The sequence below is a fragment of the Hesperophylax consimilis genome, chromosome 12 (assembly GCF_061612785.1).
Source record: "Hesperophylax consimilis isolate HC1 chromosome 12, BYU_Hcon_1.0, whole genome shotgun sequence".
In the NCBI taxonomy this organism is placed as follows: domain Eukaryota; kingdom Metazoa; phylum Arthropoda; class Insecta; order Trichoptera; family Limnephilidae; genus Hesperophylax; species Hesperophylax consimilis.
This window is the reverse complement of record NC_142847.1, coordinates 16,117,394-16,136,701: the sequence shown is the minus strand read 5'-3', so window position 1 is coordinate 16,136,701 and position 19,308 is coordinate 16,117,394. Positions and strand designations below refer to the sequence as shown.

General features: G+C 30.3%; 1 protein-coding gene across 2 annotated transcripts in view; it reads right to left on the bottom strand.

Annotated features, from left to right (window-relative positions):
- Window positions 1–19,308, bottom strand: part of LOC149419235 (dietary and metabolic glutamate transporter-like) — a 152,929-nt gene that overhangs the window by 94,880 nt on the left and 38,741 nt on the right. Inside the window, exon 1 of one of the 2 annotated variants that reach the window (XM_089638167.1) lies at window positions 18,127–18,574. The exons of the other annotated variant lie outside the window; for it this stretch is intronic. Within the exon in view, the coding sequence (XP_089494293.1) occupies window positions 18,127–18,160 (34 nt within the window). The 5' untranslated portion in view covers window positions 18,161–18,574. Of the gene's footprint in view, window positions 1–18,126; window positions 18,575–19,308 lie in introns of those variants that run through there. 2 annotated transcript variants of the gene reach the window in all.

Below are 19,308 nucleotides of genomic sequence, written 5' to 3'. Positions count from 1 at the left end.
ATTTATATTGTCCCTTAATAAAGTTCTCATTAAAAGAGATTATTGATTTTCTCACAATTATTTTTTTTCTTCGCTTTTAGCTTCGCTACTTAAGTCACCTGTAATTTGATAATAACAGTTATTTATGGGTTTGTACAGATTGACATCAATATGAAATAATTTATTATATTTCATTAATATGACATTTTCTTTTGTATTATTATATAATCTTATACTTTATACTTGTAACTTTATACTTATGTTAATGGCACATGTTGTGCCGAATGTTTTTTAAATAAATAAATAAATTTGTGAGGAGGCTTTAAAAATACATTTGGCTGTCAAAAAACCAACAAAAAAGAATAGTTACATTTTTAATAACACTTTTGAAACTCGGGCAAAGTTGGATACTAACTATAAGTTAATCACAAATGGAATGAATGGAATCTTAAAAGTGCAATAACAATAATCAAGCCGGAACCATTGTCAATCCGTGATTGAAAACAATTGAATAATTTAATGCTTCACTTAAAATTCAGCAAAGCATTACGTCCGTCACAACAGAGTTCCTATGATAACACTTAAGCAATAAGCCTTTTTCTTCTTTACCACACTCTGGTCCGTTCTCAACTTGAATACTGCACCTCCATATGGAATCCACTTTACGATATCTATAAAGAAAATATTGAAAGTATTCAAAAGAAATTTCTGCGTTGCCTCAATTACAGAATGAGCGCACCCAAACGCGGGTACATAAATATGCTCTCGAGTTATAAAGTCTCCACTCTATCTAACCGGCGAACATACCTTGATCTCATGACTCTGTATAAAATCTGTAACAACGTTATTGACTGTCCCGACTTACTGAAATTAATAAACTTCAAAGTACCACCCAGAGTAACAAGGCTTAACGACTTATTCCACATTAGCAGGACGCGTACAAATGCTGGTGTCAGGGATCCAATCAGAAGAATGTGCGAATCACTTAATCAGAACCAAAACCTCAAGGACTCTGACTTATTCTTTGATACACGCACTACTTTTAGTAGAAAAATGAAGACTGTTTTCCTACAAAGTTCACAGTAAAAAACTTAGACATACTTGTTTAAATATGTATATATTTTTTAATTTCTGTTTAACATTGTTTATCTATTTATATATATATATTTTTTTTGTTTTACTCTCTAAATTTTTTCAAAAATAATTTGTAAATTCTTATAAGGATATTGCGCATTTCTTTCATATCTCTATTTGTAAAATAATATTCTTATGTATATATTTTTCCCCTATTTATAAGTCAAAATATTTGTAAATGTTTTTAACTGCTGTTTAAGTTAATTCGTGAGAAATAGTTTGGATGCAGGTAAATTCTCTAGTTGATGTTTTGTATATTCTTGTCAATTGATATCTGTATCTGTTTTTTCTCCTAAATAAAAAAAAAAAAAAAAAAAAGCCGATATAAGTGTCTGGTGTGCCCGAAGTAAGGTTATTTTTTCCTTACTTCGGGTGAAAGTGAATATCAAAAATTTTGTGGAAACCTGTAGTGAATGCAGAGTACAGAGTGAGACAGAATGACTTGTCTAAAGATTTGTACGGCATGCACTGCCTGCATTGGTTCAGTGCAACTATACTTCAAATAAATAATGTGGTCAGCAAACAGATCAATTTTCCCACTTTATGTAGGTATTTCTCCGGAGGCGCCATAGTACCTATATATATGAATGATATAAAATTACAAATGATACCCATCACCATAAATATTACACATGCTTGAAATTCTGTTGCTATGGTCTGCTACGAATGCATTATACAAATAAACAATGCTTTATAAAACGTATAATAATTCAATAAAGAAACATATTTGATTAATATGTAGATTGAGTGATGATGTTCTGGTTGACAACCTTTATGCTTACCGCCTCATTCTATGGAATTAATTTGATATTTAATAGAAAAACAACCTACTTCTAGCTTGACATACTTATTTTTTTCTAACGGATAAAGAAAAAACCAACTAACTATAAGTTAACTTTTTTAAATCCATCGTTTTTTAATCAACAAAATATGCACTAGTGACGTCATCGGTATGTCAAGCTGCAACAGCGTTCTGGCAAAGATTTTTCAAATTAGGAAAATTTTTCAGTTTTTTTTTTTTTTTTTACTTTCGGTATTTATTTATTTTTACTCGGTTTTTACAGATGATCTCACTTGCTTGAGAACAATCCAGTTATGAAAACTCAGTTAATACACAAACAAGTACAACACTACAAAAAAATACACAAAAAATAAAACAAATAAAAATAAATTTAACTATATGAAAGCTCATTCAAATGACAATTAACGTGATATATATATAATTTCATTGATTTAAACGGGCACAAAGTAATAAAAAAATATTATTTTCAATTGAGACAACTTGAAACAATTGTGAAATTACCTCCTGATTCCGAACATGCCTTTACGTTCTCCTTCCCCTCCCCAATTTCCTAAAGCATCACCACAATACTCAAATAGTGTTGCCATAGTTGACAAGCAGTTGGAACTATTTTGCTGCATAGTATCAAGAAACAGCAGAAGATTCAGAGTTCAAAATCTTGGTTGCGACGATAACCTTTGATTTTAGGGTTTTTTAAATCCCAAGATATTATGTAACAAAAAGTTTTAAAATAAGATGCTGTCACCATATTTTCCAAAAATAGTGAAAAATATTGAAATCACGTAGAGCTAAAAGTATCAATAAAAATAATAATACCTTATTTATTTACCATCTGAAACAAAATGACATGTTTCAATTTATATTGGATTGCAGGAAGCAATGTTAGTATTTATTTAGATAAAATCACTACATCAGATGATGATTAAGGAAGATACAGAAACGTCATAAAGAATCATTATAATCTCTTCTGCGTGCAAATACCAAACCAAATAACACGCATTACGAATCAAGCAGTGTATTATATTTGCACTGTGATTAGTGTACAATCGTTGGCAGGTCATTAAATGCAACATATCTCAAATAATATGCGAGGGAAAATATTACATGATCATGGAAAAAAATTCCATACATTCATCCGTGTATCTTTAGGGATGTTGTTCAAAGTTTGTTAATAATTTTATTATAATGGGGTATCTGAGATTTTACTTATACCTAATAGATGTCCGGTAAAAACATGTTTTTTTTTATCTGCACAGATAGACTGAGCTAGTGCAATGTGTGCGGGGTTTTATAATAAATGTATATATTATAATTCATATAATAAATATTTAATTTAAATTATCCTGTATTCTGGAATGCGAGAAGTTTAGTGCAATCCCACATATTACATAAAAACACATAAAAAATATTATACTTTAGCCATTTCTAACTAAAAACATTACAACTACTATTGACAAAAAACCCACTACATACATTTTACACAAATGTTGTAAAACTGTGCAATCAACTTGATTGTAAGATATTTTATTGTTTATTGTTGTAGTAAGATAATTAACACTTAATTTAATATTTTAATACATAATACTTAATATAATCAATATTACCAGCACCTTTGGGGTGAATTTTTACGAAAATGGCACTATATAAATCAGCAAAATATTATTTATTATTAATAAATATTATAATACTTAACTTAACATTATAATACTTAACTGAATATAATAATACTTAACTTAATATTATGATACTTAACTTAATATTATAATACTTATCTTAATATTATGATACTTAACTTAATATTATTATTTATAACTTAATATACATTAAAAGATGTAGGTATTTTATCTGTTTCTTTTTTACATAGATTACTATTTTCTGAAAACAAGGCTTACGTAGATTAATAATTATTCTCACATGAATGGTAAAAATATATATTTATATTAACACGAAATTTTATAAGAAATCTAAATTTGAAAATTTATTATTTTTCATACATGTTGATTTCATCTTTCTTAAGTTCATGGAAAATTCCTTGTTTTCGATCTTTTATCAACAATATGAACATAAAAAATGAGTTAATAACTCTGGAAGGGAACAGATATTTCTCACTCTTACTATTTTGAAAGTGATAAAACGCCGATAAAGTATTTTTTCAATGAATTTGTTTTTATTACGGAACATAAATAAAACGAGTAATCACATAGTAGTTATCAATAACGGAAACGTCACTTATTAGTAGATCCACGTGAATATTCTTGACACGTGGATCTCTATTTCATGTAAGTTATATCATTCTATAACATAGATATGGTCCGTTGACACTCCAGATACTTTATAAAATGCCGGCTATTTCTATTTTGAAATTTTTTGCTAACATTTTTTGTATTTTTTTCTGATAAATTTTCATTGCTCTTATCACAATACTTTTTCCAACGATTTTGGTTTCACATTACTTATTACATGAATGAAAAATAATATCGTTATTAATTAATTATTATTATTAATTAAACATACTAATTTTGGTATTCTGTGCATGGATGGATGCGTGATATGAAATAGTTTATTCCTGTATACTGCCTAAAATTATTCAAGTTAAATGAACTTTGAATTTTCAAAAGTGGAACTAATAATTAGAAATCATATCAGACAAGCGGTAAAGTGGGTTTCAAATTTTTTTTAAGTCATTTTAAATACATGTAGGATTACGAAAGATTTTTAAATATTTATGTTGAGGGATCAGTAGGATTTATAGGCCCTGTTGGGAGTTCTACCGAGCCGAACCCTCTGATATGAAAATATCTGGAGTCGGTGAATTATTTTCCCAATTTGATATCTGGTGAGTTGACGTGTTGTTTTTGTATTGTTTTGTATGTATTTTGCTTACATAATGCACTTGCATAATGTTGATTGACTAGATGATCATTTGTGGAAAATTGTGTGGAAGGGTTTAGTTTTTCCTATGGGGAAGATTTAACCCAGACATAAAATCGGAAAATTCTTTATTAGAAATGTTAAAATTTTTAACAGATGTCGTAATTTTCAAGTTTACTAACATTCTTTTGAATGAAAATTATTTTTTAATTAGTAATTCTTTCAGCTTCACAAATCCTACAATTGTAATATCCCGTGATTTTTTTTTTAAAATAAAATAACAGCAGCAAGTTATATGAAAACAGAATGCACCTTTTTTAATATTAGTACTATAGTAACTTTATGATCGCAATAATACCTAAGTATCGAATAGCAATAAAAAATATGCAATTAATTTAGTAGGTATTGGTATCGATGTTTATTGGTGTTTTATGTAGTGCGATTGTCTAATGGTACGTATACATTTGCGAACCGAGCCACGAATTACGGAACAGGAACGAAGCAACTGCAGCGGCGCACAGTGGGCTGAAATAGAGACTTGAATTTTCAAGGGTATTTTTTTTGGCTAGAAATGGATTCTACTGATCTATGCTATAAAATTCGTACGAAGCAATTGCGTCTACAAATGAAGGAGTTATTATTTTTTTAAGAAAAATTTGTATGGCACTGACATTAAAAATGAGGCTATCTCTGGAATTATAAGGTTGGCCATTCTATCCTTACACACAGATATACTACTATTTATTAGAATCCATTTCTAGCCAAAAAAAATACCCTTGAAAATTCAAGTCTCTTTTTCTATGAAAGGCGATTTTCAGCCCACTGTGCGGCGTTTCGCGCCTTTTGCGGTTGCTTTGTTCCTTTCCCATAAGTTGAGGTTCAGTTCAGCAGTTCGGCTCGCACATGTATACGTAGCATAACCCAGACGATTCTTTCAACTAGACAGATATCCGTGTTTTAAAACATATTTTTTGACGTTGCCTACTTCACAAATCACATTAATAATAATAGCAAATGTGCCTACCTAAATGACGTAACGACTGTCGATATTTTGTTAATAAATTGAAAAGTAATTTACGAGTGCTCTTATCATTTTGACGGTATTCAAACAAACATTTTGTATGTAGTTAGGTGTTGTATGCAGTGGCGCATCTATAGAATAGGTGTACGGGGCCGAAATCACCCAAACCACCTGTGTTCCCACTTTGAGATGTCAATTTAATAAAGACATTTTTTTTGCAAAACAGAATACCGAAATTGGTACTTTTTTTACTATTGTAACTTAGGCAGTGAAAGACTCTTGAAAACTTAGAACTCGAAATTCAAGAATTCGAAACAAAACTTTTAAAGAAGCTAGATTCTCTCGAAACTCTAAAGCCAGGACCAAACTTTTGAAGAAACTGAAATTCTCTTGAAACTTGAATAGGTGGAACAAAACTTTTGAAGAATCTGAAATTCTCTCTCGATGCGTAAAAAGCAGAAAATTTAAATTTCGTGGCACGCAATGTGACAGTACGGGTGTCTTAGGCTACTTAGGAAATATATGAAGCAGCAACAAAATTTTATATTTGATTGTTCTCACTCTTGTATTTATCTTCTATCTGTTTATAAAAAGAAGATGGTCTGTGGCGAGCGAGCGGCGTTTGTTTGATTTTTTAAAAATAAAAATCCATAGTTTTATTCCTAGATTGATGAAATTTGCACACTTGGCCTGCAAAATAAGAAAAAAATTATTGTCTAATTCTGATTTCAAAAAACTCTGTGTAAAGCGTGGACAAAGCCGGGGATTTTAGCTAGTAATAAATATCCCATTTGAAATGTCTTTGGAATCCGTAAAACCAGTTGTTGGCCATGTACAATTACATTAATGTTAATGTACATTATTATCTCAATAATATACCAACATAATAACATTGGTGTTTGAGTAGAGAGCGTCGTTTTGAAAACTTGCCCGGGGACATAAGGCAGGAGTTTACATTAAGTTTACGCCACTGATCAAACGATAACTGCTAACGAGACAAGTTAGTGGTAGCAAAGCAATAACAATAACCGACAGTGTCAGTGTAACTGTTCCTAGCCGTGAAAGTTCCCATAGATACAGACTACAGACAGTATAGGGCTGTCCGTAATGTCACTAAATACAATATCCGGCCACACTTCTCGTGCGCGGCGTATCCTATTATTATAATACCAATCCTTTCTTTACAGGCAGTCAATGCGGAACTACTATATTACACTAATAAAACACACTGAAGAGATAAACCGAGAGAAATGGGTTGTTGGCGTGTCTGTTTGACCGAAGTAAGGTATTTTTTATCTTACTTTCGGTAAAATTGATCCATAATTTTAAAATATCGATTTTTTTTCATGAACATGTTGTAATAAATTTTATTGACCTGTCTGTGACCGGGGACTAGAGGTCTTGGCGATATTAACTTTCTTCGAAATCGGAATAGATCACACTTCTATTGATTTTCCGTTCAGCGCTTGATATGATATAACAATATGAACTACCTTTATGCTGCATATTCAATATGCATACTACCGGTTTTACATTCTGCATATTAATTATAACACTACCTACCTGAAATGCTGCATATTCAAAATACCTACTACCTGTTTGATACAATGCATAATACTCCATATACCTACTATATATTTAATAACGCATATTAAATACTACCTACTTGAAATGCTACATATTTATTATACCTACTAGACGTAAGACATAGGTACTATCTAATACTCAATATACCTACCACATATTAGATATACTACCGCGTATTCAATATACCTCTTACCTATTTGAAGTACTGCATATTCAATACACCTACACCAATTTGATATACTGCATAGTACTTATTGTAACACGTATTAAATATTCCCACTACCTACTTGATGTATCTGCTGCATAATATTTGTTGTACCGCGTATCCAATATACCTACTACCTATTTGATAATCTACGCATTTTTGCATTGTATGCATGTATAGTAATTAGTCTCGGCAATAGACAAATAAAATAAGCACAAACAACTAATGAGTTGATCTGAATATTAGACGGTAGAAACTTGTAATCAATTATCAATCATGGAATCGTAACGATAAGTTGATTTGTTTTTTTTTTCGACTATTGTAATTAACGCCTCTGTTTGATACATTATTGTTTCAACCTTGAGAAAACGCAAATTTTGTGTCCACAAAGAGAAAAAACATTTAACTATATAATTAACATGTTTTTTTTCCATTTGTGCGAAACGTTAAAAATGTAAACTGAAGGTTTTACCCTCAAGAGAATTTTTTTTGTGCACACTCTATATTTTTTCCCATCATAACTCCAAGAATATATCACGTTTTGACACCGTATTGAAACGAAATACTCATATTTAAATTACATCTATGTATATTTTCTAAATTACATCAACGAAGACGATCACCATAATTGCAATTTCCAATAATGGTGACCGCCATTCCGAGATGAACTAAAAAAATAAACTAATTTGCAAGTTTGACCGCCATTCCAACATAACCTAAAAAAAACTAATATGCAAGTTTTGACCGTCATTATGAGGTAAAACTAAAATGCATATATTGACGGCTATTATGAGATAAACTAATATGCAAGTGTTGACCGCCATTCCGACATAAACTAAAAAAATAAACTAATTACAATAATCACAAAATATTTTAATTATATCTTGTATCATATTGAACTGTGTGTAAATCTAAATGAATAAATAAAATAAATAAATGAATTTGCATGTTTTGACCGCCATTTTTAGATAAACAAAATCGCATATTTTCTCTACAATACGAGAAATACATTCAACATTCTGAATCACATATTCCAGCCCCGCATCGTACTAAGAAACTCAATAATTAATAATGAAAATAATATATAAAAAAATATAAGTACACGGTGTCCGAAAACTCGGTGCCCGGAAAGTCGATTTTGTGGTGTAATTCTTTTTTCAATTTGATATTTTACTTTCAAGTAAATCGAGTCCGAAGATGAAAATTCTAGATCATATTACAAAAAAATCAATGGTTTGTTTTCGGTTAAAACTCGTGTAGTAGATTCACCAACAAACAAACAAACAAACAAACATTCTAAGCTGCATAATATAATGATCTCCCTTAGAAGGAAACGCTAAAAAACATTGTTTTTATTCTGATAAAAGTGGTCTTCAACCAAAAATATAAATTATGTCAACATACTCGTTCGTGTAAATAGATCAATCTTCAATGAATTATCATCAATTATGATGGATGACTTTTATGTCTATTTTCCAGTCTGCGCACCTACTTTCAAAATCAAACATAAAAAATTGTTTGTATTAATAATTATATATTCATTAAAAGGACTGGAGAGCGCGTTTCACTAAAACGCATCTCTAAATAGTATAAAATAAGGTCGATATCCGCGTCTGTATGTTTGTGCGCTTAGTTCTTCTAAACTACGCAACGGATTTTGAAAGGGTTTTCACTATCGTTTAGAAATTTTTTTCTTGAAGGTTTATATGATACATGAATATTCTATTTATAGAAAGTGGAGAAAAGTCGATGTTTAACCTGGATTTTTTTTATTTCCAATCTTTCAAAAGCTCGAAACTTTAACCCCAAACCAAAATTAAAACCCGATGAAACCCCAAATTAGTCATAAAAATGAAACCCCAAATTAGTCACAACCCTGAGCAAAGCCGGGTACACGTTGGATAGTTGATAAATAATTCAAGTGTAGGTACTTTGAAGAAATATTCACCACTCATGCCCGTGTTTTTAACGGTGACCGAATAACCCACAAAATGACAATTCAACATACCTTTAAAAACTAGATTACATAGGTTAGGTTTATTTGTTTTTTCTCATCGCTTTTGATGACTTTTATATCACTTTTTAATAGTGTGTTGAATTTTCATTGTGTTGTGTTACCATGGAACCGTTTTTAACAATAGAACAGTGAGTGGCGCATAGGAGTTTTGCGTTCATGACGTCACAAACCGTCAATCTCCATGTTCGATTATGTTCCTGGCGGTAACTATGACGTCACCTCTAACATAGACGGAGCGTTTAGATATAAAATATTAACAAATTACAGTACTATAATTAAAATTTGCACAACAACAGCAAAACGAAAAACCAAATGAATTGGAATTGTTTTTAAAATTCTTGTTTTAAATTTAAAAAAAATTTTAAGTTTCTTAGTGTAAGATTTAACTATCGTTAACATAAATGCCTTAAAAATGCGGAAAAAAGAGTAAATTTGATCTTGATTGAAATTGCCAAAATACATTTTTGATAACACGCCACCGCTATTAATTATTGTATTGCAAAGTGAGCAAAGTAATGTTAAAATAACGAGATATTGTTCATTTATTCAGGTGGTCAAGCAAATTCAGTCAATTGAAGGTAAAAGTCGTCATAAATAAGTGCAGCTGCAATTCAGTGTGTATAAGCACGCTCGATTGCAATAAATGAAGGTGGAAACCTCAAGCCGAGTAAACCTGAAATATTATTAAGTTTTGAAAAATTCAACTCGTAAAAACCATGTTATACTATAAGTACGTCTATTTTTATCAATGTTTGACTGAGGATTGTACCTCCCAATGTACTTTGTTATGTGAAACCGCACAAGAGTACCAACTGCTCCAAACCTAGAGGAGACAGTGAGACTATGCTATCCCCAATAATTAGGGTATGTTGTGAAGCTGAAGGTACTGGGGAGGGGATGTTGGGGAAGTATCTGCCTTTTCAGATCTGGTCACCAAAAACGACCAAAACCATTTCAAGCAACGAATACAATTCTGAATGACGGTCTTACACCAAGGCGATACTGAAAGTATTTTCGACTCTGGAAAGTGCCGCAAATATACTATACATTATTTTAAATGAGTGAATTGTAAAAACACCCAAATTAATCAAACAAAACTTACTTGCGCACGCCGCAATTCGAACCCGCGACCTCCGGCATGTTAGTCGAGATCAATTACGTGTAAGTAAATGTTGAGTTGATTATTACTTAATTTATGTTAAGTTTATGATAATTTCTAGCCTATTTAGAACGTTCAGTGAGCAAACTTCACGATTCAAGAAATTATTTCTAACTTAATGATATGTAATTGCAATATTTAAAAAAAAACTCGCGTAGTTTGCTTTACCAGGTAGAAAAAACATTAAATTATCTCAAAACTTCTGCCAAATGAGAAAACTGTTTGTCTGTATATCAAAGAAGGTATTAGCTGAAAATGAATTGGCAGAATATAATAATGGCTGTGTCTACATTGTTTGCTCACAAAAAACATAACATATTATGTATGAAACTGGCTTGACGATCTAACTACAAATTCACAGAAGGATTCTTAAAAAATCAGCCTCAGATAAGATAAAAACAAAGTATCTATATTTTTATCTCTTTTTGTCAATCACAAGGTCGAGATTTTTTACTTATTGTTCAATAGAAATGTCCAACAATAAACGTTTTCATCATTAGGTTGATGTTATTTGTTTAGATTTATTGAAATAATCATTATTAATCTTAGTCTGTTTAAAAATAAATTGTCCGAGGGCAAAAAAGAATTATGATTTTTGTTTATTATTTAAAAGAAAAATCTTAAAATTGAGGGCAAAATTTTTTTATTATTTTTCTTTATTTCGAACTGAGTTTTGTAATAATTATTATTTATTAATATTATTTTAATTTAACAAATTGTCATGGTAATCCAATAATTAGGATGTTTTTAAGATTTTTTTTTCATGAACATGTATTTAGATTTTCACGGCCAAAAGTATTATAGTGGTATATTTTTGGGGTATTATGCCATGTTGCGCTACCTCATTCTTTAGCCAACGTTTCGGACAGCATCACAGTATCAGTATTATTATCATCAGGGAAGATGTGTAAATATAATTACAGAACAAAATGATTACAAACGGACATCATAACAGTGTCCCTCATCACTTTTACACATCTGCCCTGATGATGAACACTGTAATGCTGTCCCAAACGTTGGCTAAAGAAGGACGTAGCGCAACACTGCATAATACCCCAAAATAAACCACTAAGTTATATTTATACTCTGTTTTATATACATATATTATACGTATATATACATATATTCATTGTTTAAGAACTTTTGTTGATTGTTAAAGATACAATATGGTACCTACCTAAGTAGGTATAAAATACCTGAATAAAAATGGCGCCTTTAAATCCTCCTTATTAATAAACGTGTTTTAAACTTTACACAACTGATAAACAACCATTCATGTGGTAAACGATTGATTATCAGTTGTGTAAAATTTTAAAAACTTTTAGAATGCACTAGTATGTACATAAATAGATGTTTCATGTTTTTTTTGCAGAAAACCAATTGAATTAAGTTTGTTAAAAATGAATTTTTTAACTGTAAATACCGCAGATTATGACATCCCCCAATGAATTATGTTAGAGGAAGATAGAGAAGGAGATGGTTGTTAATACTTTAGTAATGAGTTTATATTTCTAAAAACATGAATCAATTCTGCCAGACTGGACTGAATACCAGAAAATAATTTGCAATAAACCATAATGACAATTTATTTCAACTTTATTCAGAGTCCGTTTTGACTGGGAGCAAATCATGAAAAAAAAGACTCATTCATATACATAATTACGTCCATGAATGCGATTACAAATATTCGACATATTTTGGAAATGACTGTATATAAGGTGACCTCTGTTGAAGCTACATTATGAACTCCAGAGTTGTTAAATTATTTCCGGTCGACTGCCCAAATCAACGAAAAAAAAAACATTTTTGCTGTACCCTATTTCATTAATAATTCTTTTAAAATGTGTAAATAATACAAAAAAAATCAAACAATGGATTTATTACTGCATTTGTATTTTGTTTATTTGAACGAACATAAGCTCTCAAACGGTGAAGCTGGCGTCACGAAATATGCATCTATTTCAATGCATACCATAATCATTTCAATCAAGAGTTTTGAAATAATCATATCAATGTCACAAAATAACACGCTGTTTTATTAAATTAAATCTCGAGCAATGCCTGGAGTAAAACATCAAGTAAAAAAACTAATTTAGGGTGTGTCTGCGATCGTAACACTGGTTCAATGAATTCGGAAGAGCTCGGATATGTTATGAATGTGTGTGTCATTCTATAAATTGGAACTGATGGTGTGAAGAAAGCAGAAAATTATTTTAATTGTCATTTTAAAAATTGGAAATTATTTTAGATCATCCCATTATTTTTCACGAATCGATAACTTAATAAATAATTAGCGAAATCATGCTTACCTCAATATTAAAATATGTTTAAAAATTAAGCAAGGGAAAATTATTTGTTTTCTATATGCTCATAGTCTTACTGAAAGATCTGATGTTAAACCTTCAATCGCGCTTTACCGTGATCTTTAACCTCATATTTTGAAAATGTACACATATTAAATCAGTCAAAATATACTTTTTTAACATCAACCTCACACAGGAGGCCCTGAGGAAAATAATTTCCCTCGGGACGTATGTCAACTTTTGGGATGCTGTGTGGAGGGTCTTTTTTAAAAAAAGGAAGGAGATAATGTTCTGGGAAGGTAAAAGGTATAAGGATTGGGTAGGAATCTAGGATCAGTGTGTCCAGGAGTGACGGACATATGAATGTATCCCTCCCACTACGGAGCAAGGGATGGGTTGAGAGACTAGTTGGAGAGGTCAAAGGGTCTTTCAGACCAACCTCTCCCGATCCGGCACGCCACGCAGCTGATGGGCAAGCGCATCCTGAACACATCTCACCCGATACTACTAAAAATTACGGTAACGCGCCTTAGAAAACAGGAAGAAACTAGAGAAAAAATCATTAAGTTGGAGAGATAAATCAGTCATCGTCATGCAAGTAAGATTTTTTGACATGTTTTACATAAAAATCAAAAATTATCAATCTTCATAACTTCAAATAAAAATAAAATAATATTATTTTTAATTACAAGTCTAATCCATTAAATTAAAACAAAGGTAATAAGACTAATAAGTAATAAAGTAATGCGGTGTCAATCTTGTCACAGATAACCGATAAAAATATTTAATTTATAATTCCGTATATTTCTGACAAAAGACTTTTATTAATATTTTAATACAAAGATTGATGCATACTGTCACATACTGATGTTAGAATAGACAATGTACAATAAATAAGACAAAAGATTGATGTGTATAAAATATTAAAATGTAATATAAGATTTTAATATTTTAAATAGCCCACAGCAAATGCAACCTTCAATATATGTAAACGCAATTATAAAAAAAATCATAATCATTTTTAAAGAAGATAAGATTTTTATGTTTTACTTGGATGAGCTTGGTATGACGTGTTAAATCTCACAAATATACAAAATAACATATGCGTCGGGTAATGTCAGGTTAATATTTTATATTTAAACTTCAGTATATACATAAATTAGTTTTTCGATATATCCAAAATGACGATGTTATAAGCCTTCAAAGGAACTTGGATAACACGTATGCAATGGTGTCTCGTGACAATACACAAGACACGGTTCAGTACAATTCAGAATTTGAACGGCAGAGCACAGTCGCGCGGGTACCGTGATGTCACATGTTTTCCGGATAGACGAAAACATCAACAATTAGACGGCTTATATCTTCATTGTATTGTATTTTAGTTTTTCAAAATTTATGTTATTTCTTCTATTAAAACACTCTATTCTGCACTAATAACACATTTTAATGCCACTTATTTTAATGAGGTTACTACATAACAGGCTATTGTCATTATCGTGTGTTTTATTTGATATGTTTTAACTTAATGTAATTCTTTAATTTTTCTAATCAAAATTTAATTCTGCACTATGTATATGTAAAAAAATAAAAACTTTGTATGTAAATGGCACTTGTTCCGTAAATTCTAAATAAACATAATAATATTAATTTTAGTAAGGTATCAAAACCATGTTTTAACCTTTGCTGGGTAACCAGCTGGGTATCGGTACCTTATCCTAACTATAAACCTTTGAAATAGTTTTGCCTGAAGCAGCTAAAATTCTGATACTGTGAGCACTAGATTCTTAAGATTTGTTCACATTTCCGTTTTCAATTTATATTAGAACGCAACCAATTTCAGCTCGCAATGCCAAATCCATCTTCGGCAAAATAGGATAAGAATATTGTTATAACGTATTTTTTATCATAATTTTCACGTTTTAAATTTGAAAAGTAAAGTAATAATCTCAGGCGAAACCGGGTAAATAACCTACGTAGGTATCATATTGTATTTTGGTTTCAAATTATACTTAGTTTTTGCTTTTAAACGGACATTCTCAAGCTGTTTATTATCTGATTTTAAACTCTTTTTAAATTAACATCCTGCATTAAGATTCATTAATCAGCAAGTACTTGTTTCTGCGGAAACCTAAAACAATAATTACCTCACGTGATAATTAAACTACATACAGGTAAATAAATGCACTCAGTTTGATTGAATTTCAATACGTTAAGTTGCAAATGTATATATAAATCAAGGACTTTATTCAGATCCATGCAAGAGCAAAAAACATGCAGACCTTGAGGATACTTGTACAAGACTACTGGAGCAAGAAGTTTTTATTATGATTTTTATTAGTGATACAGTTTGTATACCTTATCTAACAAATCTGTTCAGTTTATAATAAATACATAATACTTATTCACTATGTTCCACGCTATCGCGAAAATTCATGATAATCTAAGAAAAAAAATCTTTAAAAAAGTTTTACAAACCAATTCTAATTACCAAAAAAAAATGTCTAGTGTAATCGTAGTTTTACTTAAGTGATAAATGCACGTGTTTGAATAAAAAATGGCCATCCCCACATTTCAAATCTTGAATAGAACGGCTGACCGAAAGGGAATACATAAAAGGTGCTGTATATAAAAATCACAAAAAATTATGTATGATCTTTAAAAATGTCTTCAATAAGCAGTCAAAACTATAAAATTTTTATATTTTCTTAAAATATAAAACTTTTTCACATTCTTGAAATGCACAATCAAGAAACCCATCATGATAATAAACCCATCAATCAGCAACCAACAGTACCCATCACAGTCGTTTCGATGGATAAAAAGTAAAAAAATAAATGAGTGAAGATATATAAGTACACTTGAGGTCGTCTGGATCTATTACAGTGTAATAATGCAAATGGGAAACAGGTATATGCCAAAAAAAGGTTTTAATTGTTAAATAAAATTTAAAAATACGTATAACGTTGTAGATACCCAATATGCAAATTGTTGTTTTAAGAAGTTAAATCAATTAAATTTACATAAATGCCACAGAACTATATTTAATTTAAAGTAAGAAATAAATCAAATAAATATACATTTTGTTAAATTGCACACACCGAGATTTGAACGCACAACAACCAACGAGCTTAATAATGAGCCACGAAAACAGAAGTTTTACAACGTGTTTAATTATCAATTATTTACTATATTTTGAATTAACATAAAATTGTTGCATTTACGAACATCTCACGAAAAAGAAAATACATTTATGAACACATCACGAACATGATTTTGCTTCATGAACACTAATGTAGAGGTAAGTGCTTACGTACCTACATTAATAGCATACTATTAATCTGTCAAAATACGTTTAGATAGTTAATTATTTAAAACAATTTTAAGGCACAAAAATTACGTATGTACGTAGATAGGTTATGTTAAAGAAGTGAAAGCGTCAACTCTTAAAGACCAAATAGTCTTTATTGCGTATCTACATAAGTTTGAAAATATTGACATATTATCGTCAAAAATTGCACGAATGCACGAATTTTAATATCAATAAAAGGAAAACACAGTTGTACAGTAGGGTGTATCGATTTTTAACTTTTTTTTTGTTTTCAATTTCCAAGTTGAAAAAAAGTTGCTACTAGGTACCACAACTTACCACAAAAAGTTTTGGATTTTTAAAAAAATGTTTAGGTCTCCCGCACAAGGCCTAAAGTTTTAACTTTTTTCAAAAAATATCAATTTTTTTTTAATTTAAAAAAATAAAATCGTTACTTTTGTGTTTATTCCAAGTTAAAAAACAGTAATATTAGGGAATAAAAATAAAGAGGTTAGGTTAGGTATTCCAAATGATTAGATATAAGATTAAGTTAAGTCCAACCTAACCTAACCTAAGAAATTACAATTGATTTTCGAAGCGTACAAAAAGATAAAAGAGTACGGAAAATATTAATAATTGTAATTTTGAATGAAAAAAATTAAAACATTTACGAAATATTTATTACAGGGATGTACCTACATAATTACGTATAGAAAAAGTGGAATTAAAGTAATTATAATTATATTCTCTTATGTAGCTGTGAATGAAGCACACGACAAATGTTTTCTTAATAGAGATTTAAATTTCCAATACAAAACTGTGTTTGCGAAATTCAAATGGAATGAACATCTACGATGTCAGGCGTGTATAAGTGAAACGAGGCGCAGGGATATTGGGCGAAATGGAAGATTTGTATCCTTTTAAATTTGCATGGAAGGCACTTCTAGTGTTAATGCTTTTTTATTTCAGCCTTGTTGTTTTGACAGGTGTGCATGTTAGATATATCGCTGAGTGCATTTTGAAATTGCATTTTCTTACATAAGCTTTTTCTTGCACGAGGACAAACATTGCAAATGTTGGAGATTATATATAGATAAATAAAATTATTTTATTATATTGTTGTTATTATAGCATAAGTATTTAATATTTAGAAATACAATAAATATTATAAAATGCATACTTGCTTTTGTGATTTAGATAAGGTTTCTAAGAAATGAATATGGCAGCGGTGTGACATTTTAAAAATATTTATTGGTTTAAAAATTAAATGAAAATTTATTTAAAAAATGAGTAGCAATAAACGAAACAGATATTCCTAAAACATATAAGATGTTGAAAAGATTGTTGTTTAGGTTTTGTTATTACATAATTATTGTTCAGTTGATTCAAAAATTGAAATAATAACGGAACTTAAGTAGAACCATCTTAGATCTTCTTATAGAAAATCAACCTTGAAATTTGATAAATTTTTCAAATTCCATGAAGCAACCCGTCCTAATTGTTCAATTGTAAATTTTTGATTTGAATCTATTGAATTTTGACTCAGGTGGAACTAAAATTTTGTGTATTCAATGAAGCATAAAACAAGGCTTTGGTTGTAAAAAAGGACCAACCAAATTGTTATTGCACAGGTGAAAAACACAGGTTTAAGCAATGATTAGATCTCTGAAACAATTCTAAGCACGTAGCACTAGGAATTCTTCAACAAACTTGTTAATTTTATGAAGTAGGTACTTACATCTTGAGACAGTTTTTCTCCACCCGGTCAACATCTTGGCTGAGCACCAACAATCTTAGCTCCTTCGAAGAAAATATAAACCAATCACTTAACAATGAGCTATCGGCTATAGTCTTTACTGCCGAACAATCAAAAGTCAAACTTTCACGTTAACAATTTTTATTACGCTATGATCATGATAAAATATGTTCAATGCAAATAATCTAGCAATATTTTACTTTCACTGCACTTGTTCGCAATTTTTTTAACTCATATAGCACACATTTGCAATTATAAAAAAATGATTTTTTTAATTATTTTGTTCAATCTCTCTTTGATGTGATTATTTAAATTTTATTCATTTAATCATCTAGATCACAATTTGAATTGTACTCCAGAATGCGATTTTTTTCTTGTGTTTATTTACATCGGTGAAAAATTGCGCGTGGAGTCGACCCTGATGCCACGAGCGTCGACCGCGGAATAAACGCTGCAAGTGACAGCGCTCTCTTTAAATACTCCAGTCACCCACGCTCTCGACCAATCAGAGTTGTCGGATTTTCTTTACGGTTTGTTTGGTATGTGATAGTTCAAACAACAGGTGACAGATTAGATCTTGAAGATGTCATGGCGTACTTGGTTTTCGTTTGTTAGCGATTATGAGATTAGAACTATTGTTATTCGGGAGATACGATTGGCATACTTAAGATGCTAAATATTTGTAATACCTTTATGGTGGTTAATTGTCTTTCTTATGACACTGTTAGACATTGAATTATACGGTTATAACTCAAACATTTCAAAGCCCAATTAGCTTTTTTAATCAGAATATTAAATACATGTTGGTTGAATTTAAGGTGTTACGTCACATTGTGCTGCTTGCTGCCATTCTTCTTTCAAATGTTTCGGGCAGCCATGTAGTGTCCGTTATCATCAGAGATGTGCAAAATGGGTACCCAAAACCATTTGAAATGCAAAATGGAAATGGGTCAAAACTTTTCCATTTGAAAATGCAAAATGCAAAATGGTTTTTAGAAAAGCATTTCAAATGCAAAATACCTATTTTCAAAATGCATTGAAAATGCAAAATGGTTTCTCAGGTCAAACAATTAAAATATTAATAGAATTTTTAAATAATTTTGTCATTTAATAATGGACATCAATGTAGAACAAACATTACACATGATGGTAAATCCAAAAACA